Consider the following 24,434-nt stretch of genomic DNA (forward strand, 5'->3'; position numbering starts at 1 on the left):
AGCTTATGACAGAATAGATAGGCAAGGTATGTGGATTAGAATATATGGAGTGGAGGGGAAATTGTTGAGTGCTGTGAAGAGTATGTACGAAGGAGCTAGGGCTACGGTGAAAGTGGATGGTGAGCTGAGTGAGTTCTTTGATCTCAGTGTGGGACTGAAACAGGGTTGTGTGATGTCTCCATGGCTGTTTAATATATACAGTACAATCCCTGCTAACCAGTATCCAGATAAACGGAATACTCAGAAAAAAGGGAAAATTCAAGGGCTGGTAAAAATGTCAGTAAGTTATAACTGTGCACCAATTTGAATTGACCGCCAAACCGCCGTTTTATCGTGTCACGCTAGGCTGGGTGAAGTCAGACTAAGCGAGGTGAAGGCATTTCTGGCTAATATAAATCCCTAGTAAATCCTCTTAACCAGCCCTCCTCTTCCCTCTTTCCCCTACTTGAATTCAGTCATCCTCCACACCCTCCACAATTTCCACAAATCACCAGACTGCTTTTTACCACCAGACAGTAAACAAGCTCTCTTGCTGTTGTGTTGCTTTGATGGACGGTAATTTGTACACTCCAAAATGCCTAAAGAGCAAACTAAACGTAAGCGTGTCGTGCTTACCTTGAAACAGAAGCTGGACATATGCAATAGATTTGAAAAAGGCGAGTATTATAAAACACAGATGACTGAATGTAATGTAGGAAATTTAACGGTTTATGATATCAAGGCCTAAGCATCCAAGCTTAATGAATTTTTCATGAAAAGCGAGACAAGTAAGTTCATTGTAAAAGGTATAAACTCTTCATCGTTTGAGTGGTTTTGCTTAGAAAGATCTAGGGGAGCACCTATTTCTGGTCCTCTTATATAAGAAAAAGCAAGAGAGTTTCACAGTAAAATGAATATAGAAGACGAGTGTGATTTCAGTATTCGATGGTTAAATTGTTTCACAGGCAGGCATGTAATTTGTAAACCAGACATCTTGGGAGAGAACAAATCAACAAACAGCAAACGCCGGTGTTTTTCTTCCTAACGGACTAACTCTAACTTGCACCACATAAATCCATCTTAGAACGCATGTGTGCTGGCAGAGATGAAAAAAAAAAAAAAATTGTTAATAGGCATGAAGGTTTACTTTCTTGGAAGAAAAAAAAAAAAATATGCTTGCTTTTCATATGTAAATCATGTACTGTATTTTATTTTTTGCAAAACAGCTGCTTGGCAGGTGAAGGGTGGAATGGTGGCGGTCAGTCGGGGTCGGGACTGTAAACAAAGCTTGTGTGGGGGCACAGGGGTCATGATAATTCTACAGTGCAGTCTTAACATCAGTTCACCAATAAATGTTCAAGATTTTATTTATTTATTTTCCAGTTTTACGAGTACAGTACATACAACGAATACTTCGGAAGTTAACAGATTGGTGCAAAACAGATGAATGGCAAAATGATGGCGGTCAGTTGGGGCCGGGACCGTAAACAAAGCTCATGTGGGGACACAGGTGTCGTGATAATTCACCAATAAATATTCAGGATTTTATTTCTTTAGTTTTCCATATTTATGAGTACACATACAACAAATTATTCGGTAGTTATGAGAATGGACTTGTGCATTTTGCAGTACTGCAAGGCATTGCATGCACGTGCATAATGACCATGGTGTGTGTTTACGAGGCAATTTTTCAGGTGGAATCTCTTAGTGTGACCCCTGATGTGAGTGGTGAGTAACTGAATTGTATTTACTGCTGTGATAATTATCGCCTTTGTATAGATTTGAATATCAGAACTACGGGAAAAATCTGTAACCGGGAAGGTAAATTCCCCAAGCCGCCCGGTTAACTGGGATTGTACTGTACATGGATGGGGTTGCAAAGGAGGTGCAAGGTAGGGCAATGAATATGGGGGTGGCTCTAATGAATGAGGGTGAGATTTGGAAGATTCTGGTGTTGCTGTTTGCTGATGATACAGTATTGTTGAGTGAAGATGAATGGGAGTTGCAAGGTTTGGTGAATGAATTTGGGACAGTGTGTAGGAGGAGGAATCTGAAAGTTAATGTAAACAAAAGTAAAGTTATAGTGTTTGAGAGGAATGAAGTCACAGAGTGTGCAGTGAGGTTGGATGGTGAGGATATGGAGAGTGTGAATGCATTCAAGTACTTGGTTAGTGTGATGAGTAAGGATGGAACTTTGGGGGATGAAGTGCGTGAAAGGGTACAGCAGGGAAGGAAGGTTGTTGGTTCACTGAAAGCAGTGATGAGAAATAGGGAGGTGAGTATGGAAGTTAAGAAGCCACTGCTTGATAGTATTGTGATCCCTACCCTGATGTATGGAAGCGAGGCATGGACCTTGCAAGAGGGGAATAAGTCAAGAGTGAGAGGAGTGGAAATGAGTTACTTGAGAGGAGTGTGTGGAGTGACATGGAGGGACAGGTTGACGAATGAAGAAGCGAAGGAACGTTGTGGGGTGGATGTGGATGTGGTTGAGAAGATTAGGAGAAATACACTGAGGTAGTTTGGAGATGTGGAGAGAATGGAGAATGAAAGACTGACTAAGAGGGTGTATGTAGGTGAGGTGGAAGGAGGGAGAGGGAGAGGTAGACCAAGGATGAGGTGGAGGGATGGAGTTGAGAGGTGTATGAGGGAGGGGGGTGTGTGTTGGGGGGAGGGTAGTCAAATGGTGGGTGACAGAGCGACTTGGAGGCGTTTTGTTTGCGGCCACCCTTTTGCGGGATTAGGGCGTCGGGCTATAGATAGATAGATAGATAGATTAGTATTATCATTATTATTGTTACTGTTATTATTAATATTATTATTATTATTATTTTATTATTATTATTATTTTTATTATTATTATTATTAGTGGTAGTATTAGTATTATCAATATAATTTTTATTATTATTATTATCATTATTATTTTTATCATCATCATCATCCTAACCATCATGCTGCTTAATCTCTATATTAGGGTCGAGGTGAGGGATTATTATTATCATTATTATTATTATTATTATTATTATTATTATTGTTATCATCATCATCATCATCATCACCACCACCTTCACCACCACCACCACCACCACCACCACCACCACCATTATCATCATCATCATCATCATCATCATCATCATCATCATCATCACTATACCTTCAGACAGGGGTAAAGTTGAGTTATTTTCAACATCTTCAGTAATTGTTCTCATTTTTTTTGCCAGTTGCAAAGGCTTTTATGCAACTAAGAATAAACTACTGTAAACTTTCAATTATCTGTTGTTGTGGTATCCAACCCATTGCAATAGCCGACGCTGCTGACTCGGCTCTGTTAATGCAATATCCAGTGAAAATATGCAACATCTGGCCCTGAGATGGGATGTACAGGTAGGTTCCATTATACGACCATTCAATAAACGAGAAACTGATGAAACGACCTGGGTAAATTAGGGACTATTTTCGTTATATGATTTTGAAACTCCAATGATACGACATTTAGTCTGGGGCGAGTAAAATTTTTTCAAAATGTGCTCCCTACCGCTAATGTATCTGGGCTGTATGATGATGTACGATGATTCAGATGCGTAGAGACGAGTTTGTGGGCAGTGGAAGAGAACCGCACACCCCTCCCGTGTCCCTTACCTACTCTCCCATCTCTCTCACTCAGCGTCCTCCAGTATTACGCAAGTATGCTCTCACGTCCTTAATCGTGTCGTGCCTTGTGACTTTCCCAACAGTGATTTTAGTGACTTTGCTGGTACAGTATATAGTATATTTATTGTGCTTCTTGTGACTTATTGGTGCCCTGTACTACTATACTGTTACGTAGCTAGACTATGTGCTCTTAATTGACTGTGATTTGTGTGGTGCTGTGCGTGTATTGAGCATGTGGTGTATAACTGTGCCTTTTTTGTGTCTCTAGTGCTTTACCTGTGTTAACTATGCCTCCCAAGCATGCAGTGTCTTCAAGTGTGAGTTCCAGTGGTGGTGCTAAGCAGGCTAGAGTGCCAGCAGTAACACTCACTAAAAGGTTAGAAATTGTTAAGAGACACAGTCGTGGTAAGCGAGTTTTGGACCTCTGTCATGTTTTTGACCCATCTTTATCTACTGTGAGCACTGTATTAAGTCGAGTTGGAAATGGCAGGTAGTGCGGCATTAAGTACAAGTGTGCAAGCTACTCTCTTTCGTGACTCCATCATGAAGATGCAGCGACTGCTACGAGCTTGGTTGGAAGGCCAGAACCAAGCTCATGCACATGTGTCCAAGGCCTTAATCAAGGAGAAGGCACTTGCAGTCTGGAAAAAGTGTAAGAAGGAGCATGATGCGAGTGTCAGGGCCATGGTTGGGGAGAGCGATGAGGCTGAAGTGTCCACTAGCGCAGGGCCTCGTTCACCTGCAGGCACACAGGTATCAGTGAGTGACACTTTCGCTGCTAGTGATGGTTAGTTAGTACTTTTCAGGAAACGTACTAACCTCCATTATTTGTTAACATTAGAATTCAAGGAGGAGCTGGAAGTGCTGACACAGAGGCTGCTAGTAATTTTGCAGAAGAGCTTGCCAGGATTATTGAGGAGGGAGGATACTCTCCTAAACAAGTTTTTAACCTCGATGAAACCTGCCTCTTTTGGAAAAAAATGCCATCCCGGACTTATATCTCGAGGGAGGAAAAAATAGCTCCAGGACACAAGGCAGGTAAGGACCACCTCACACTCCTTGGTGGGAGTGCAGAAGGAGATGTGAGACTGAAACCCCTGTTGGTTTCTCATTCAGAGACTCCACAGGCTCTGAAGGGCTGCGTTAAACAGAGGCTGCCTGTTGTTTGGTGCTCCAGCCCTAAAGCGTGGGTGATGCAGCCTTTGTTTCGAGACTACATCCTGGACTACCTTTCACCTTTCGTGGAGAGGTAGCAAGTGTTTGTTGATCATTGACAACGCTCCAGGTCATCCCACAACACTTGAAGTTTCATGCCCTAATGTCAAAGTTGTTTTCTTCCTCCTGGCACTACATCCGTCCTCCAACCAATGGATCAGGGTGTAATGGCAACTTGAGCCTATTACACCATGTGGTGTATGAAGCAGCTTGTGATGGGAACAGAAGATGGCAAGATGATGGTGAAGGATTTTTGGAAGAGCTTAAACATCAAACACGCTCTTGAGCACATGAAATTTTCATGGGATGAAATAACCTCCTGAAATATGAATGGAGTGTGGAAAAAGCTGTGGCCTGCATGTGTGCATGGCTTCGAGGGTTTTCCTGGCCAAGATCTTCCAGCTGTGCACAAGCAGATCTTGCCTCTTCCCCTAGAGATCAAGAGGAGCTGGGAGGATTCTAAGTCAGTCATCCCAGCAAACGCAGTCACCGCTGTTTTCTCTTATACCTTGGAGAGAATTGGCCGGACCGCTCAGGTGGCGACCACCAGCTTCCCGCCTCCAACACATTACCACAGGTGAGTGTTATGCATGTTTTATATATTTAATTAATGTGCAATCAGGTTATATGCATACTGTTTGCTCTTTCAGATTGCTGTCTATATGGTTCAGTAATATAGATGTGTTTGTTGCATTTGGTATCGTATATTTTAGCCTGAACTCTTACCTTTGATGGGGTCCTTGAACCTAACCAATATTTTACCATTAGTTACATTTTTCGTTGTATGAGAATTTATTAGTCACTACTCGTTATACGATGGGGTTACGTCAGGTCATACCTTAACGTATAACAATTTTATCGTAAATCGGGAGATTGAAACACATTATAAAAGGGGAGTTATGTCAACTCAGCTTCCCAAAGTCACCTACCCAAGACTGAAACAAAAATGACAACCCACCTTAATCACTTCCTATGTCAGTCCAAGTCGTCTCCCAGACCAAAACAAACACAATCACACCAATACAGGCAGCGTTACTCACGTACAGTAAATTGTTGCAACAACACAACAGTCACATTTGTGTAACATTGGCCTGGTGCTACATGATGTATAGGCCTACTGTAGCACGATGCTTGGCTGAGAGGTGACGATAGCAAGGGGCACACGTGAACGAGTGGAAAAGACAGGGCTTTGAAGGGGTGGCGGGACCGCAACTGAACCAAAACAATGCTTTGCACGCTGGGGCCGCCATCTTGCCTGAGACAAGCGACTGTCACCTTGCATGTGTCTGGCGTTTCGTACGAAATTTTCCGATGGCCATGTGGAGAGGATGGAGGGTGAAAGACTGACGAAGAGAGTATATGTGAGTGAGGTGGAGGGGGGAAGAGGGAGGGGGAGGCTGAGGATGAGATGGAGGGATGAGGTGGAGAGGTATATGAGAGAGGGGGGTGTGAGTTGGGAGCAGGGCAGTGAAATGGCGGGGGACAGGGCGACTTGGAGGCGATTTGTTTGTGGCCACCCCAAACGGGATTGAGGCATCTGGCAATAGATAGATAGATAGATAGTATCGTTACAGCAGGAAATTCATCGCAAATCGGATTTTAGGGTGGAACTTTTCTGTTATCGTTGTAGCGAATTATCGTATACCGAATCAACGTAAAACGAGTAGTAACTGTATACGACTGTACCAAATGGAACCTCAGTGCTCGTATCTTCGGGACCTCCGTGTAATTGGTGATTCTGTGCAATATCCAATGTTGAGCCGTATCAACTGGCTCATACACAGTAGCCAATGAGTGTAAGGGAAAATCTGAAACACACCAGCCATTGAAAACACTCGCTATGCACCAGCCCATCAGATTTAGTCTCACTCGGCACGGCGAGATTACCACTGCACTCTCATTGTTGCCCGTGGACGTTGTGTAGTATTGTTGCATGTGTGTGTGTGTGCGTGCGTGCGTGCGTGCGCGTGCGCTCCGATCTTCCTACCACACTGTCTGAGAATACCACTGCACTCTGATTGTTGCCCGTGAATATTTGTGCAGTGTTGTCATGTGTGTGTGTGTGTGTGTGTGTGTGTGTGTGTGTGTTTGTGTGTGTGAGTGCTCCGATCTTCCAAGCGCACTGAGAATACCGCCGCACTCTGATTGTTGCCCATGAATGTTTGTGCAGTGTTGTCGTGTGTGTGTGTGTGTGTGTGTGTGTGTGTGTGTGTGTGTGTGTAACTCACCGGGTTGGTCAGGATCATTTGATGGTCGTGATCGTCAGCTTTTACCCTCCCGGAAAGGAGCTGAGAGCTCATATAGTCCGATCTAAGGGCAAGACTGTGACCTACACACACGCACACACCCATCCCCTTGCTCGAGGGGGAAAAGTTTCACCCACTTCGTCAGTGAAACTTTTCGCAACCTGAGCGAGGCGCGAACTCCCGTCTACCAGATGGCAAGCGAGAACATTACCGCTGAGCCAGCAAGTGGTGTGTGTGTGTGTGTGTGTGTGTGTGTGTGTGTGTGTGTGTGTGTGTGTGTGTGTGTGTGTGTGTGTGTGTGTGTGTGTGTGTGTGTGTGTGTGTGTGTGTGTCTGTCTGTCTGTGTGTATTTACCTATTTGTAGTATACAGGAATTGAGCGATGCTCATGTTGTCCTGTCTCCATATCCACATTTATCTAGTTTACTTTTACACACATGAATGTTTTTCTCCTGCACCACCTTTTTGTCTAAATCGTTCCAAATACTTATGTATTTACCCAATATACCTAATTGAGATACACACGAAATATGCTATGCTCGTGGGTTCCCATCGCAGTTTCCTAGTAAGTCAAATTTAGCTTTAAACTCATTTAAGTTTTTTGACTGGACGATCTCTTTGTCAAGGCTATTCCATAAATCTATACTTCTGTAACGAAAGCTATGTTTCTTGATATCCTTCAAGCAGCTTGACTTTTTCAATTTCATTCCGTGTCCTCTTGTTACTCTCTTATCCCATAACAACAGATCTTCTCGGTCAGTTTTATCTACTCCCACCATGGTCCTGAACACTGCAATCATGTCTCCCCTCTTTCTCCTTTCCTCTAAGGAAGGCAAATCCAGCTTTTCCAGCCTCTCTCTGTATGACAGATCTACCAGACTGGGGACCATTTTGGCTGCTGTTCTTTGTATTCTCTCAATCTTGTTTATATCTTTCTTTTTGTGTGGGGACCACACCACTGCTGCATATTCTAACCTGGGGCGGATCATGGCCACTATCAATTTTTTCATCATCTCCTCATCCATATAATGAAATGCTACTCTTATGTTAGTCAAGAGTTTATACGTCTCTCTATCTTGTTAATGTGTTTTTCAGGTGACAAACTATCTTGGACCAGCACACCCAAATCTTTCTCTTCTCTCATTTTTGTGATTAATTCATTACCCAACAAATAATTCAGTGATGGCCTCCGGGTACTTTTACCCATTTCCAATATTTTACATTTCTTTACATTAAATTTCATTTCCCACGTCCGTCTTCAATCATGTATCCTATCCAGATCCTCCTGCAGCATGTTACAATCCTCCTCAACCTTTACCTTGCTCAAGATCTTTACATCATCAGCAAACAGACTTGCATAACTGTTCACTCCAGCTACCATATCATTTACGTAAATCAGGAACATTACTGCCGACAACACCGAACCCTGTGGGACTCCACTTGTTACTTCCCTCCATCCAGACATCCTGTCCTTTATTACTGTCCTCATTTGTCTGTCTCTCAAAAAGTCTCTCATCCATTCCAGAAGTTTCCCCTTCAGTCCTCCTGTATATTCTAGTTTCCACATTAGTCTCGTATGGGGTACCTTGTCAAAGGCCTTCTCTAAGTCTAAGTACACACAATCCACCCAACCATCTCTCTCCTGTACCACGTCAATCGCTCTTAAGTAAAAGCTCAACAAGTTATTAACACATGACCTTCCACTTCTGAATCCAAACTGACATTCGGCCAAAATATTCATCTCTTCTAGATATTTTATCCATCTGTCTTTCAGGATTCTCTCGCTCAATTTTGCAACCATGCTGGTTAGAGACACTGGTCTATAATTCAGGGATTCTTCCCTGTTTCCTCCCTTATAAATTGGTACCACATTTGCCCTCTTCCATTCTTTTGGCACTTTCCCCTCTTCCATTCTTTTGGCACTTTCCCCTCTTCCAGAGAACACATGATTAAACTGTGAATTTTATCTGCCAGTTGTTCTCTGCATTCCTTCAGTACCCAATTAGAAATTCCATCAGGTCCTGGGGCTTTCCTTACTTCTTGGGTTTCCAATAATTTGTACACTTCCTGTACCTCCACTTTTATATCTTTTAACACCGGTACATTTCTAGTCACTTTCACAAACTCTTTTTCATTAGTGAAAACTGATTGGAAACATTTGTTCATTATTTCAGCTTGCATTGCTGCATCTTTATAGACCTCTCCCTTTACTTTCAATTTGGTGATTCCTTCCTTTTGTTTCAGTTTGCCATTAATAAATCTATAAAACAGTTTGGGTTCATCCTTGCATTTGTCTATTATACCTTTTTCAAAATTCCTTTCTTCTTCTCTACGTATTCTTGTGTATTCATTTCTAGTTCTTTTATATTCTTCCTTTGTTCTGGTGTTGCCTTTCTTTCTCCAGTTGTTCCACGCCTTATATCTCTCTTTTTTTGCTATCATACACCTTCTATTAAATCACTCCTTTTTCCTGTTTTCTTTCCCTCTTACTCTTGGTACAAATTTTTCCACTCCCAAATATAGAGGTCTAGAAAGATATCCCACTTCCTTTGTATCTCTCTTGTTTCTCTGAATTTTCTCCAATCCACATTTTCAAAAAATTTTCTCAGTCCTGTGAAATTAGCTTTCCCAAAGTTGTATCTTCCCTGTCTATGAAGCTCGTCTCTTGGCTCGACGTTCCCTATTATCATCTGGAATATAATGACCACATGATCACTTTTTCCTATAAGACAGAAATATTTCAATGATTATATTACATCGGGTTCTTTGGTAAACAGTAGATCTAGTCTTGCTGGTGTGTCCTCACCTCGGAACCGTGTCTCTTCTTTGACCCATTGCGTCATCACATTATTCTTTATTATATTTAATAATATAGTGCCCCACGAGTCCTCGCTGCCTCCTGAGTCCCATTCTTCCCAGTTCACCTCTTTACAGTTAAAGTCACCCACCAAACTTATATTGTTGCTTTTCTCAATTGTTTTTTGTAAATAACTAGCCATATCTGACAACATCTCCTGGTATTCATCATCATTCCATGCTCTCGTCTTAGGGGGAACATACCCTACTGCCATATCTCTCTTGACTTTCTCTCCAGTTTCTAAATTCATATATATCACTTCAGCCCTGCCTTCTCCCATTTCCACGGTATCTACATTTATGTTATTCTTCACTGCTATTATCACTTCTCCTCCCGTTTTTTCTTTTCGGTCTCGACTCCACATATTGTATTTACCATCTCCCAAATGAACATCAATATCTTCTCTTAATTTGGTCTCTACAAAGCACATGACATCAGGTTCATGTTCTCTCAAGAAATCATTAATTTCAAGCTTTGCCGATATTAAACCATCAATATTAGTGTATATCACCTTTAAATTATTTTTGATGTTTTTTATACCCTCTTCTCTCCTTCTCTCTGTCAGTACCACTTCCTCAATTTCTGATCTTTCACAGCTATCCCCCTTAGTTTCCTTTGGTTCTATTTCCTTATATACCACTTCCTTACTTTCATGTCCATTCCTCTCCAAAAAAAAGTATTACATTCTTCCTCTGTCCTCTTATCATTTTTTTCCTTTACTTGATCCTTCAGTGATTTTAAAACTTCTCTCTCTTCTTCATTCAGATCTTTTCGTGTTATAATATTTTCTATCCCTGCCTCTTTGCCTAATTTCCAGGTCATTTTGAGTATATCATTTACTAAACTTTCTGACGTCAACTTGACTCTCATTGGTCTCGTTTCCCCTTTCTTATAAGGCCCTATCCTCCTTACTTCCTCAATTTCTTTTGCCCACTTGTCTCCTTCGGGGTCAATTTTGCCTAATATACCTCTCACCAGGTTCGTGTCTCTCTCGAGTCTCACGAATCTAACCTTTTCTTCTTCCTTCCTGTTTCCAAATATTACCACACATTTGTTCCTTTCTACAGTTTCTCTCACTATTTTCTCTTTTTTCTTCAGTATTTTCACTACATTTTCTTCCATCATTTTCTTGTTCATTTCCCTTTCTTCATGGATGATTTCTCTTAAGCTGAGCACTTCTTTCTGTTCTTCTTCTACGTGTGCCCACTTTGCCTTATGTTCTTCTAATACATTACTCACCTTCTCTGTTTTATTAGTACTCTCTTCTAGTTTCCTCCTCAATTCAATATTTTCTCTCTTCAAATTTCTGATTTCCTCATTCGCCGTCTCATTGGACTGGATCAGACTCTGTAGAGTAATCTTCGTATTCTCAGACACGTCCTTTAACACTAAATTCTTCACTTTCTTTTCAAGTTCACTAATCCTCATTATCAATGTTTTAACCAGATCCATGACATTAGTGTTTCTATCAAATCCAGGAAATTCGAGTCCCTCAGTGTTTACATTTTCGGCCATGTTGGATGTTGGTTACTGTAGCAAAAACAGCTTTTACTGAAAAATACTACAAACCATTCATGTATATCCTTCCCAATAAATCTTTACATTTTTGGTAGTCTATATTAACTTACAATATTTTAAACTTAAAACAAAACCATAGGAGACAGGATAAACATAATTCCTGGAAACTACTTAAGGTATGCAGCCTGGGCCTGGGAGCTGTTGGGAGACACGTCCGTCCGTTGTGGTTGTTTGTGTGTGTGTGTGTGTGTGTGTGTGTGTGTGTGTGTGTGTGTGTGTGTGTGTGTGTGTGTGCTCTGATCTTCCTACCACACTGTCTCAAAACCCTAGGGCTGTGACTATGTGGTGTCTTATGCTCATATTGTTGCAAAGTTAGTGGCTTGTCAGTGCTCATGTCCTATAGTCGCGGGGCGCGACTCTGAGGTTATTATCGTGCCCTGGCAACCTACCATTCAAAAGTGCGTCTGATTTCGTGTATAATATGAGACGCATGTGATTCGTGTATAATTTGTTCGTGTATAATATATTCGTGCATAATACTATGATTCGTGTATAATATGATCTGAAATCGGACACACTTTTGAATGGTAGGTTGCCAGGGTACGATAATGACAATCTCAGAGTCATGCACCACGACTGTAGTGCTGTACTGTGCATGAGGTAGTGTCTACATACTGCGTGGTAGTGTACATAAGTGCTTGTGGTGTGAATCCCCCGTGGCTGTTTCTCCTTCACACCTGCCTCACCTGTGGCCCCAGAGTGCTCACTGCTGTGCTCAATGCTGGTTATGTGTGATGGCTGAGTTTGTGGATCTGTGGTGGTGCGGTGGCTGCTGCAGATACTGCTGGCCGTGTGTATGGTCCTGGTCGTTGTCTCCACCATGCCACCACCACCTGCTAGGAGGTGTCGTTTTGTTTTCTTAGTGGGGAAGAAGATGGAGATAATTGAGAGGATGAAGCAAGGCTGGACCATTGCAAGGCTGATGGAGCACCATGACATGTCCTGTACCATGTTGCAGGATCTGTGGAGGAACAAACACTCCATCAAGATGTACTTCCAGGGTCAACATGGTGCAACTGTGTAACGCACAATCACAAGATGATGGCCAGGACATGTTTTGGCAAACTTAACCAGGTCTGCCTGAAGTGGTTTGGACAACAGTGTGGCAGTGGTGTGATTGTGTGTGTCATCAAGCTGAAGGCAACAGCCACCAAGTTGCCAGAGAAGCTGGGCATCACTGATTTCAAGGTGTCTGGAGGTTGGCTGACTTGGTTCACACTTCAACATGGGCTGTCCCACAAGATGACCTGTTGTGAAGTGTTGAATGCTGACACAGAAGGAATTGATGAGTTTTGCACCAGGCTTAAAAACCTGTATGTACGAGGGAGCTAGGGCTACGGTGCGAGTGGATGGTGAGCTGAGTGAGTTCTTTGTTCTCAATGTGGGACTGAAACAGGATTGTGTGATGTCTCCATGGCTGTTTAATATATACATGGATGGGGTTGTAAAGGAGGTGCAGGGTAGGGCAGTGGATGTGGGGGTGGCTCTAATGAATGAGGGTGAGATTTGGAAGCTTCCGGTGTTGCTGTTTGCTGATGATACAGTACTGTTGAGTGAAGATGAATGGGAGTTGCAAGGTTTGGTGAATGAATTTGGGACAGTGTGTAGGAGGAGGAATCTGAAAGTTAATGTAAACAAAAGTAAAGTTATGGTGTTTGAGAGGAATGAAGTCACAGAGTGTGCAGTGAGGTTGGATGGTGAGGATATGGAGAATGTGAGTGCATTCAAGTACTTGGGTAGTGTGATGAGTAAGGATGGAACTTTGGGGGATGAAGTGCGTGAAAGGGTACAGCAGGGAAGGAAGGTTGTTGGTACACTGAAAGCAGTGATGAGAAATAGGGAGGTGAGTATGGAAGTTAAGAAGTCACTGCATGATGGTATTGTGATCCCTACCCTGACGTATGGAAGCGAGGCATGGACCTTGCAAGAGGGGAACAAGTCAAGAGTGAGAGGAGTGGAAATGAGTTACTTGAGAGGAGCATGTGGAGTGATGTGGAGGGACAGGTTGACGAATGAAGAAGTGAAGGAACGCTGTTGGGTGGATGTGGATGTGGTTGAGAAGATTAGGAGAAATACACTGAGGTGGTTTGGACATGTGAAGAGAACAGAGAATGAAAGACTGACTAAGAGGGTGTATGTAGGTGAGGTGGAGGGAGGGAGAGGGAGAGGTAGACCGAGGATGAGGTGGAGGGATGGAGTTGAGAGGTATATGAGGGAGGGGGGGGTGAGTTGGGGGGAGGGTAGTCAAATGGTGGATGACAGAGCGACTTGGATGCGTTTTGTCTGTGGCCACCCTTTGCGGGATTAGGGCGTCGGGCTATAGATAGATAGATAGATTAAAAACCCGTTTGACAAAGAATGGTTATGTCTCAATCAGTTTTATAATGCTGATGAAACTGGTCTGTTCTTCAGGTCAGTGGCGACTAGATGAAACTGGTCTGTTCTTCAGGTCAGTGGCGACTAATACCTTGACTTATGAAAAGAAGTTGTTACATGGTGGTAAGGCAAGCAAACAGCTCATCTCTGTTTTGTGTTGTGCCAGTACAACAGGCTGCCATTGTCTGTTTTGTGTTATGCCAGTGCAACAGGCTGCTATTGTCTGTTCTGTGTTGTGCCAGTGCTACATGCTGCTATTGTTTATTTTGTGTTGTGCCAGTGCAACAGGCTGCCATTATCTGTTTTGTGTTGTGCCAGTGCAACAGGCTGACATTGTCTGTTTTGTGTTGTGCCAGTGCAACAGGCTGCCATTGTCTTTTGTCTTGTGTCAGTGCAACAGGCTGCCATTGTCTGTTTTGTCTTGTGCCAGTACAACAGGCTGCCAGCATCTGACACCTGTTGTAGTGGGGCACGCCAAACAGCCACATTGTCTCCAGGGTTAATGGATCATCTCCCAGTGATTTATTTCCACTCACTGATGGCTTGGTTTACAGCCAGGATCTTCAAAGACTGGTTCTACAGTCATGCAGTGAAGGAGATTATCCATTATCAAACACATCTATTATCAAACACAGTCTTGGCCTTGCCCGCCACCAAGTGAAGGCTCTGCTGCTCCCTGACAACACTCCTGGTTCATCCTTCTGTGACGGAGTTGGTTGGGGATGGAAGTCGTATTAGGGTCATGTTCTTGCCTCCTAATTCAGCATCTGTACTGTTGCGGCAACAAAGTGGCCGTACTGGAAGAGGTTTATGGACCAGGGTGTTATCACGGCAATGATGGGGCTGTACTGGAAGAGGTTTGTCGAAGACTCGATGGGTCAACACTGAATATTGAGTCGATGGGGGGTACTGTGCAGTATCTGGTGTTTTGCAATATCCTGTGTTTTTTGAGCCAATGGGGGGTACTATGCAATATCCATTGTTTTGCTTTATTCATTGTAGGGATGGCTGAATTACAACGGATAATTGAGAATTTACTGTATTATTGTCATTATTATTATTATAGTGGGGCACACACCATCCTCTCACTTGATGTAGTGCTGCTCTCGTGTGTCTGCCCTTTCCTCTCTTCCATCCCTCTTTCCTTCCATCCTCTTCTGTCTTTCTTTCCTTCATTCTTTCCTCTTCCTTCTGCCTGTGGGTGACTTTACACTCCCTCTTCTGTCTTTCTTTCCTTCATTCTTTCCTCTTCCTTCTGCCTGTGGGTCACTTTACACTCCCTCTTCTGTCTTTCTTTCCTTCATTCTTTCCTCTTCCTTCTGCCTGTGGGTGACTTTACACTCCCTCTTCTGTCTTTCTTTCCTTCATTCTTTCCTCTTCCTTCTGCCTGTGGGTGACTTTACACTCCCTCTTCTGTCTTTCTTTCCTTCATTCTTTCCTCTTCCTTCTGCCTGTGGGTGACTTTACACTCCCTCTTCTGTCTTTCCTTCATTCTTTCCTCTTCCTTCTGCCTGTGGGTGACTTTACACTCCCTCTTCTGTCTTTCTTTCCTTCATTCTTTCCTCTTCCTTCTGCCTGTGGGTGACTTTACACTCCTGGGGCTAGGCAAGTTGGTGCTGACATTTAAGATGAGAGTGACCAACCTCACTCATCCCTGAGTGGCAGTACATGAGCAATAAACCCCAACCACCCCTTGGAAATAAACCTGCACCGGCTCAATCTGATTGAAGCGCATTAATTACCCACTAAACCACCAGGCGCCATAATTTGGTTATATGGTTACCACCCAGCGTAGTAAATGGTTTCCTGGTGTACAGGAAACAATTTGGCTTGTCATTCAATGTAGAGTCACCCACAGGCAGAAGGAAGAGGAAAGAATGAAGGAAAGAAAGACAGAAGAGGGAGTGTAAAGTCACCCACATGCAGAAGGAAGAGGAAAGAATGAAGGAAAGAAAGACAGAAGAGGGAGTGTAAAGTCACCCACAGGCAGAAGGAAGAGGAAAGAATGAAGGAAAGAAAGACAGAAGAGGGAGTGTAAAGTCACCCACAGGCAGAAGGAAGAGGAAAGAATGAAGGAAAGAAAGACAGAGGAGGATGGAGGGAAAGAGGGATGGAAGAGAGGAAAGGGCAGACACACGAGAGCAGCACTACATCGAGTGAGTGGATGGTGAGTGCCCCCACCTACCACTAATCATTATTATTATTATTATTATTTAGTCACAATGAATTATTATTATATTATTATTGTTATTATTATTATCATCATTTAATTACAACGGATAATTGAGAGTTTACTGTATGTTGTACTAATCAGAACTGTACTAATCCAGTTTGTACTGTACTAATCAGTACTGTACTAATCCAGGCTGTACTGTACTAATTAGTACTGTACTAATCCAGGTTGTACTGTACTAATCCAGGTGGTACTGTACTAATCAGTACTGTACTAATCCAGGTGGTACTGTACTAAACAGTACTGTACTAATCCAGGTGGTTGTGTACTAAAGAATACTGTACTAATCCAGGTGGTTGTGTACTAAAGAATACTGTACTAATCCAGGTGGTTGTGTATTAACAATACTGTACTAATCCAGGTGGTTGTGTATTAAACAATACTGTACTTCCAGGTGGTGTTGTACTAAACAATACTGTACTAATCCATGTTGTACTGTGCTAAACAATACTGTACTAATCCAGGTTGTACTGTACTAAACAATACTGTACTAATCCAGGTTGTACTGTACTAATCCAGGTGGTACTGTACTAAACAACACTGTACTAATCCAGGTGGTAGTGTACTAATGCCAGCTGTACTAATGCTTGTAATGGTGCCTTCCAGCTGGCCATTGTGTCTGTCAGGCTGCGGTACAGCTGGTTCTGTCAGCCGGTGAACTACACCACAAACCCTGATGAGATGAGGGTGAGTGTGCATGGCCAGCTGTCTGTGTCTGTCTGTCTGTCTGTCTGTCTGTGTGTTTAGTTATCTATCTATCTCTATGTCTGTCTGTCTGTCTGTTTATCTATCTGTCTGTCTATTTATCTGTCTGTATATCTCTGTCTATCTATCTTGTCTGTCCCTATGTCCATCTGTGTGTCTGTCTGTCTGTATCTGTCTATCTATCTATCTATGTCTGTTTGTCGATCTCTGTCTTTATGTCTGTCTGTGTCTGTGTATCTATCTGTCTGTCTGCCTGTCTCTGTTTATACTGTATCTATCTGTCTGGCTGTTTGTTGGTCTGTCTGTCTGCCTGTGTATCTATCTATATCTATCTATCTTTCTATATGTCTAGCTGTCTGTATGTGTGTGTCAGTCTGTCTCTGTCTGTCTGTCTGTCTGTCTCTCTCTCTCATGTACATATATTACAGTGTACTTTCAATGTTTTATATTTGTACTGCCTCTGTCTATCTGTTTATCTGTCTATCTATCTATTGCCAGACGCCTTAATCCCGTAAGGAGTGGCCACAAACAAAGTGCCTCCATGCCACCCTGTCCCCTGCCATTTCACTGCCCTGCTCCCAGCTCACACCCCCTCTCTCATATACCTCTCCACTCCATCCCTCCATCTCATCCTTGGCCTCCCCCTCCCTCTCCCCCCCTCCACCTCACTGACATACACACTCCTGGTTAGTCTCACTCTCCATCCTTGTTCCTCCATCTCTTCACCTCATCCTCGGTCTCCCCCTCCCCCTGCCCTCTGCCTCCTCACTCACATACACTCTCCTCGTTAGTCTCTCACTCTCCATCCTCTCCACATGGCCAAAACACCTCAGTGTGTTTCTCCTGATGCTTCCTATCACATCCACATCCACACCACAACGCTCCTTCACTTCCTCATTTGTCAGTCTGTCTCTCCATGTAACTCCACATGCACCTCACTCACACTCTCCTAGTTAGTCTCTCATATGCCATCCTCTCCACATGGCCAAACCACCTCAATTATTGGCCAAACGTTGTAAGATTGGAGGTTAAATTTAACTAGTAACCAAGGAGACTCATTCCTATTTCAACTCAGTAAATGGCCAAACATTGTCAGATTGGAGGATGAATATGACTAGTAACCAAGGAGACTCACTTCTGCCAAATACCTAAGAATCAGCTTTCATGTAACCATCACTTGTAGGATGGCCCCTCAGAACCAGTTGCTTGCCTGTGGTTGATGGGTCTGCTCAGCCAAACAGACCAGGGTTAAACAGTAAAAACAACAGCAGCAGCAGCAAGTAGACAGCACTCGCAGAGCACATACCTCCACCAGCACCCGTACCACACAACTCCGATCACCACCAAAATTTAGCTAACTCTTCCTTGGCCCATGACCCACATATCCACAAAATTTGACTACAATCCAACTGTAACTTTTTGATGTATCGCGGACAAACAAAGGAACGGGAGAACAAACAAAGAACAGCGCTGGACCAGGATGCAAACCCTGATCACCACCAAAATGTAACCCATTCTTCGTTGGCCCATGTCATGCATACCCACAGAATTTCATGCAAATCCAACTGTAACTTTTTTATTTATTTTGTAGACAGACAGACAGACAGACAGACAGACACGGGTGAATATGTACCTAACCTCATCCTTGCTTCACTCTGCACTCTGTCACTTTACTGCCACTCCATCACTATCATTCTCTCTCCCACCTTCACTCTCACATTGTCACTCCATCAGAATCACACCTCATCCTTGCTTCACTCTCTCTCTCTCTCTCTCTCTCTCACTTGTTCACCTTCACTCTCACACAGTCACTCCATCAGAATCACACCTCATCCTTGCTTCACTCTCTCTCTCTCTCTCTTGTTTCACCTTCACTCTCACACACTCAGTCACTCCATCAGAACTGCATCTCATCCTTGCTTCACTCTGTCACTCTTCACAGCCATTCCATCACTATCATTTTCTCACCCTTGTTCACTCTCACACACACAGCAGCATCTCGTATCAGCTGACGGAGATAAACAAAACATGAAGTGAGGGAGCAGCGCGGGAGTCCTGATGTATCTCTACTTTCGTAGTGATGGCGATAAACAAAAGCTGGGATTTGACCTCACTGACTTGAGGGCTTTGCGGGACCCATAACTCATTGCACACAACAGACACTGTGTTTTCTGTATACCAGGGGTACTCAGCTACTGTGTGTGAAGATCCAGACACACAGTTTCCTATGTAGCAAGGGTCTGGATGAATGTCTGACTTCAAAATGTGGTAATTAGAAACATATAAGAACACACATTACAATTTACTTCAGGCTACATGGATTTTTTGTCTAAAACGCTGCTGAAAATAAACTACAGAAATCATTTCTTTGAAAAACAAAAAATCATTGAATGTACATTTATTGTTGAGGTAACCACCCATTCCACCGGCAGCTAGTGTGCTGGGGTCCACACAAAAGCTCACCGCGGTCCTGATTTGGACCGCGGTCTGCCAGTTGAGTACAACTGATATATACCATATGTAACAAACGCAAAGTACAGTATCATAACAAAGTACAGTATATATATCAAATACAAAATACAATAGTCCCTCAATTATCAGACATACTAGAGCCAAAGGCATGTCCGGATACGGGGCAATATCCTCTACTATACCCATATCCTACCTATGTCCAACCTACTACCCATACCTTGCCAATATGTACTGTACCCCTCCTAATTTTGGCAGTGTTCTGAGGTCTTTTGACTGTTTTTAGACATAAAAACATACATTGCAATATGCATTATACAGGTATACACCAGTTTAACGATGCAGTTGGTTTAGTAATAACCCATCGTTAGGCGGGGTATCGTATATCAGGGTAGATTTAACATGTAAAGTATAGGGATGTGTTTTTGAGCCTTGGGTTTCTCCCCCCCAAACCAAATGCAAAACCCACCCAAATGAGTCCAAAAACAAGTGTAAAGCCAATCTAAATGGCCTAACAGCTGTCAAGGAAGCTAACCTAAGCCTAACACCTGTAAATAACTCACTGAAACCAACAAATAAAATCTGAAAATTATCAAATATAAGTCTGGAAAAAATCAAGCTTAGTAAACTGTACCCCAAAATGACAATGTTCATCCCACCTATGGCCAAAACACATTAAGTCTAAAACCAGTTTATAAATCAACCTAAACACACAATTTTAGACTAAAACATCATCAAAATCAGTAAAAAAAATAATGCACCAGCTTACCAATATGCACGGTACCCTTCCTAATTTTATTACAGTGCTCGTCAGAAGTATGGAGCGCCCTGCGTCCCTTCTACGAAACAAACCTTTCAACATTGATAAAACATATAAATAATGCATTTTATTTACTTTTAGTGCTTCGTAGGGTATCCTTTATGCTTCTTCACGGACCTGAGACGTCTTGGAAGTGAAAGGGCGAGGTTCCTGAGGTGCTGGAGGGGTATTTTGTCCCAGGAGTCACGAATGGCGGCTTCCAGCTTAGGCAGAAAGCTCACGTCCTTCCCTTTGAGATTCTTCTTTACGAGGTACCAGAGGTTTTCAATCGGGTTGAGGTCTGGGATATTTCCTGGCCAGTCTTTCATGAATGATACCTCACAGTCATGAAGCCAATTGGTGACTGATTTGGCCTTATGAGCAGGTGCACCATCCTGCTGAAACACTCGTGCACCTTTTAGCTTGAATGACTCATGTAAATGATCACACAGAAGCTCCAGGTAAACATCCTGATTCACTCTGCAGTTCTTGGGAAGCACAACAAGCTTCCCCAAACCTTTACCAGAAAAACAACCCCATACCATGAATGAATCAGGATGTTTAACTGTGCTTTCAACATACCGTGGGTCAAGTGGGTCACTACCTTTGCGCCAGTACACACGTGCTCCTCTGTTATAGGTTACACTAAATGTTGCCTCATCAGACCACAACACTGACAACCATTGCTGCTCACCCCAATTAAGGTATTTGTTAGCAAAGGCAAGCCTATGAATTCTCTGGCTTTTGGTGAGAAGAGGCTTTCTCACAGGCCCGTGACTTGTGTAACCAAGTTCATGGACCCTTCGAGACACTGTGCGCACAGAAACCTCACCAAACACTTCTGGGTTGCTCTCCTTTATTTTCCTTGCACTCACACGAGGATTAGACTCCACTGCACGTTGTAAAACATTAACAGACCTCGGGGAAGTTTTCCTAGGCCTCTTTGTGGGAACGTCACCCCTGTTTTTCACTCAAAAATGCGCACCACCTATGCACTGTCGATCGAGCCACGCCAACCAATTCACTAATTTCCTTCGTTTGGTGGTCTGCCTTCTTTAGAGCAATGATCTGGGATATGATTTCACCTGATAGTTCACGGGTAGGTGCCATAACAAAGTGGCGAAAGGCAAAACATTGCAGGACACTCGGTAAAAAATGGCGCAAAAAGAGAGGGAGGAGTGGCGGAGTTCCTCTCTCTCTCAGGCAGCCTGTAGGCAACTGATGCGGGAACCAACCAGTGCGTAGGAAGGCCTCAGGCCACCGTGACGTCATGCTAGTGCCCCAAACTTCTGGCTCAATTTTTACTACCCAAAACGGGTGATTCTTTTTTGTCCATAAGTATTGCACGCCCAGCCATAGGCGCTCGATACTTCTGACGAGCACTGTAGTGTTGTGCGGTCTTTTGGCTGTTTTTAGACATCAAAACACACATTACAATATGCATTATAATCCAAAACACCAAGAAATCAATGGTTAACCCCTTAACCGCGGGGCGTCACTTTCGTGACGCTCGGGAGCAAGGGATCATACCGCGGGGCGTCGCTTTTGTGATTCTCTGTTATTTTGAATTCACCCGGGCTTCCAAGTGGGGGCTTGTATCATCTATCAGTACTGCCAATGTCCAACACTAGTCAGCACTCCTAATCTCATCTGTACTCCCATCCATTGTTGACAATTTAGCCATTTCTCCCCGTTCTTGACTACCCTCCCTACCCCCCCTCCATTACCCTATCCTCTCGCCTGCCCGGCCGTGCTGCGCTAAGTAAATCTTCCCTGGAATTTTTCACTGATTTCATCCATTGGAATAAGCCCTATGCCCTATTCTTATACCAAATAATATATACAAGAAAGAAATAAGGTAAGTGTGAGTGCCATACACCTAGAATTGGCTAATTATCACCTGACAACACCTCACGTGCACTCGTTCGCTAATTTTCGCTGTTTTTTTTCCCCTTGAAATATGCCATATATTGTAATCTATTTTCGTAATAAATATACATATAAGGAGGGAAGGGAAAGCCTAAGTGATATTTACATTCACCTGGAACTACCTAATTTATAATGTATTGTCTAGATTTCCTGCCAATCATTTCAGTGAAATACATAGCTGTTTCAAGAGCTACGTTGGTAGTACTGAATATCCCCTAAGTAGGCCTCTACCCGGGCCAGCCCTCCCTTATCAGTTCTCTCTCATCTTCCGAAGAGGAGGTACGGCTCATCCTCTTGCTGACTTCAGGACCTTTTTCACCCCCATGCAAAGGGCCCTGTGACCTTTACCCCCTACTAAACCTCGTGTGGAAAGAGGTAAAGGGCTGACAATTGATAAAAGAGTGACTACGATCTTTCTATTGAGTACAACAGTGCAAGTGGAATTGTAAATAATGTGTAAACAGCAAGTGAAAGTACTGAATGTAAATATATGTGAACAATGGAAAATAGTTTTATAAGTTACTTCAAGTGACTGCATAACACAGTGTAAATAAAATAGAAATGTAAATAACGTAAATAAAATAGAGAACGTAAATAGAAATGTAAATGAGTAGTATTATAAGAATACGAGTATATACCCTAGGAGTAATGAAAGTGAAAGTTTCACTATAGCATGTCTGAATACTATGAGTTATGAGAGTGAAGATGAAAGTGACATTCACTCTCAATGCCAGTATACAGGACGAGAAAGTGAATGCTACGTATTTTACTGAAAGAAATTGAATCCCTACAGTGACAATAAACTAATACTACTGAAGGAAACTTATGGATAAAGACTGTAGATATATATAAGTGTTATATAGTAATAGAAATATAAAGTGTGAGGGGTTTTATGAATAATAAATGACAGAGGACCAAGAGCGAACTAGCGCAAGTGCGGCGGTCAGACGCGCTCATAATTTTCATTGCTTTCACAGTGTTTTTTTTTTTTGGAGTATGGATCCCAAACTACTTGAAAATCATAGAATAGTGTTTATAGTGTTAATATCTGGCTGTGGTAATCATATTACGGGTTGTCGGGAAGTGTAAAGTGGAGACTTCGTTACCCAACTTCAGAGGTCTCTACAAGTCCTACGGTAACTGACGAAGGCTCAACAAACATTCCAGGAGAAAGCTGAAGGTATGTGCCATAAGCATATATAATTTTAATATTCTAGGACTAATAACTGATTTTTGGCAAATATTTTTTGAGAGTCTGTCGGAGTCCGAATAACCCCGCGGCACACGCAAAACATCGGTAAACATGCCCGCGGTGTAGGGGTTAAACAACAAAAATTATTTAAAAAAAACAGTATGCATGAAACAGGCTGAGAGGGGTAAGCTCAAAGTCCGTTGTCAGTTTTCTAATTTATTCTGAGTAGATGTGAGTGAGATGGAGGGGGGGAGAGGGAGGGGGAGGCCAAGGATGAGGTGGAGGGATGGAGTGGAGAGGTATGTGAGAGATGAGGGTGTGAGCTGGGAGCAGGGCTGTGAAATGGCAGGGGACAAAGCGATATGGAGGCGATTTATTTGTGGCCACCCCTTACGGGATTTAGGCATCTGGCGATAGATAGCTAGATTTAACACAGATGTGCCGTGGTTGGTAGCCTGCTTCTGACTGACCCTAAACCAGCACACACATTGCCTCAGCTTCCAAAAAATGCAGACACAGCAAGTTCAGGGGAGTGGCTGGACCTTGCTGGGCGAGTTAAGTCACGTACACTTGTAGCATCCGTGCATAGTTACACAAGGTTATATACAGTAAAAGTCCTGTAATCCAAATGGCAGGGCACTGAGGGTCTTTGGGACTAGTGTTTTTTCCGGACTATTGGGAGGGATCTTTGAAAACATTATAAATATGTACATGATCATTAAATAAACGCTTAATGTGATAAGGGCCATTGTTTTACTCAGCAGAAATCCATGGAAGTGTAGGTGAAGAGTTACAGGCAGTACATCCAAGGCCAAGCCAGAGAAATCCTTAGATAAAGCCCAGAAAAAAAAAAAAAATCAAAACATTTTGCCTTGACAAATTCAGCGTATTGGAATTTTTGGATTATTGGTGGTTGGATTGGAGGACGTTAACATTTACATCATACAGTGTCCAGTGAATAAGAAATTATTAGCAACAGTTAAGAAATCATTAGTAACACACTTACCACCTAGTGAACGGCAGACAGGTGTGGTAACCCATCAGGCAGCAACATGTGTACAGGTGTCCCATGTGGTCTAGTGGCCACCACAGCCACCTGGCAAAGGTCAAAGAATTCCTCCTCCTCCACCTGCTGAAGCCGGTCAATGAGCAGGGACGTGTGGTGAGGTGATGGAACCCTACCCACCTCAGGACTCTTTGAAGACAGTC

General features: G+C 43.0%; 1 protein-coding gene across 1 annotated transcript in view; it reads left to right on the forward strand.

Moving 5' to 3' along the window:
- The window catches only part of LOC145395535 (very long chain fatty acid elongase 4-like), a 96,605-nt gene that overhangs the window by 33,817 nt on the left and 38,354 nt on the right, over positions 1-24,434 (forward strand). The window contains exon 4 of the mRNA XM_080269143.1: positions 16,738-16,818. Within this exon, the coding sequence (XP_080125269.1) occupies positions 16,738-16,818 (81 nt within the window). The remainder of the gene's footprint in view (positions 1-16,737; positions 16,819-24,434) is intronic.

This window comes from Coenobita brevimanus, chromosome 31 (assembly GCF_032717465.1).
Source record: "Coenobita brevimanus isolate Jiangsu-jjx chromosome 31, ASM3271746v2, whole genome shotgun sequence".
Classification (NCBI taxonomy): domain Eukaryota; kingdom Metazoa; phylum Arthropoda; class Malacostraca; order Decapoda; family Coenobitidae; genus Coenobita; species Coenobita brevimanus.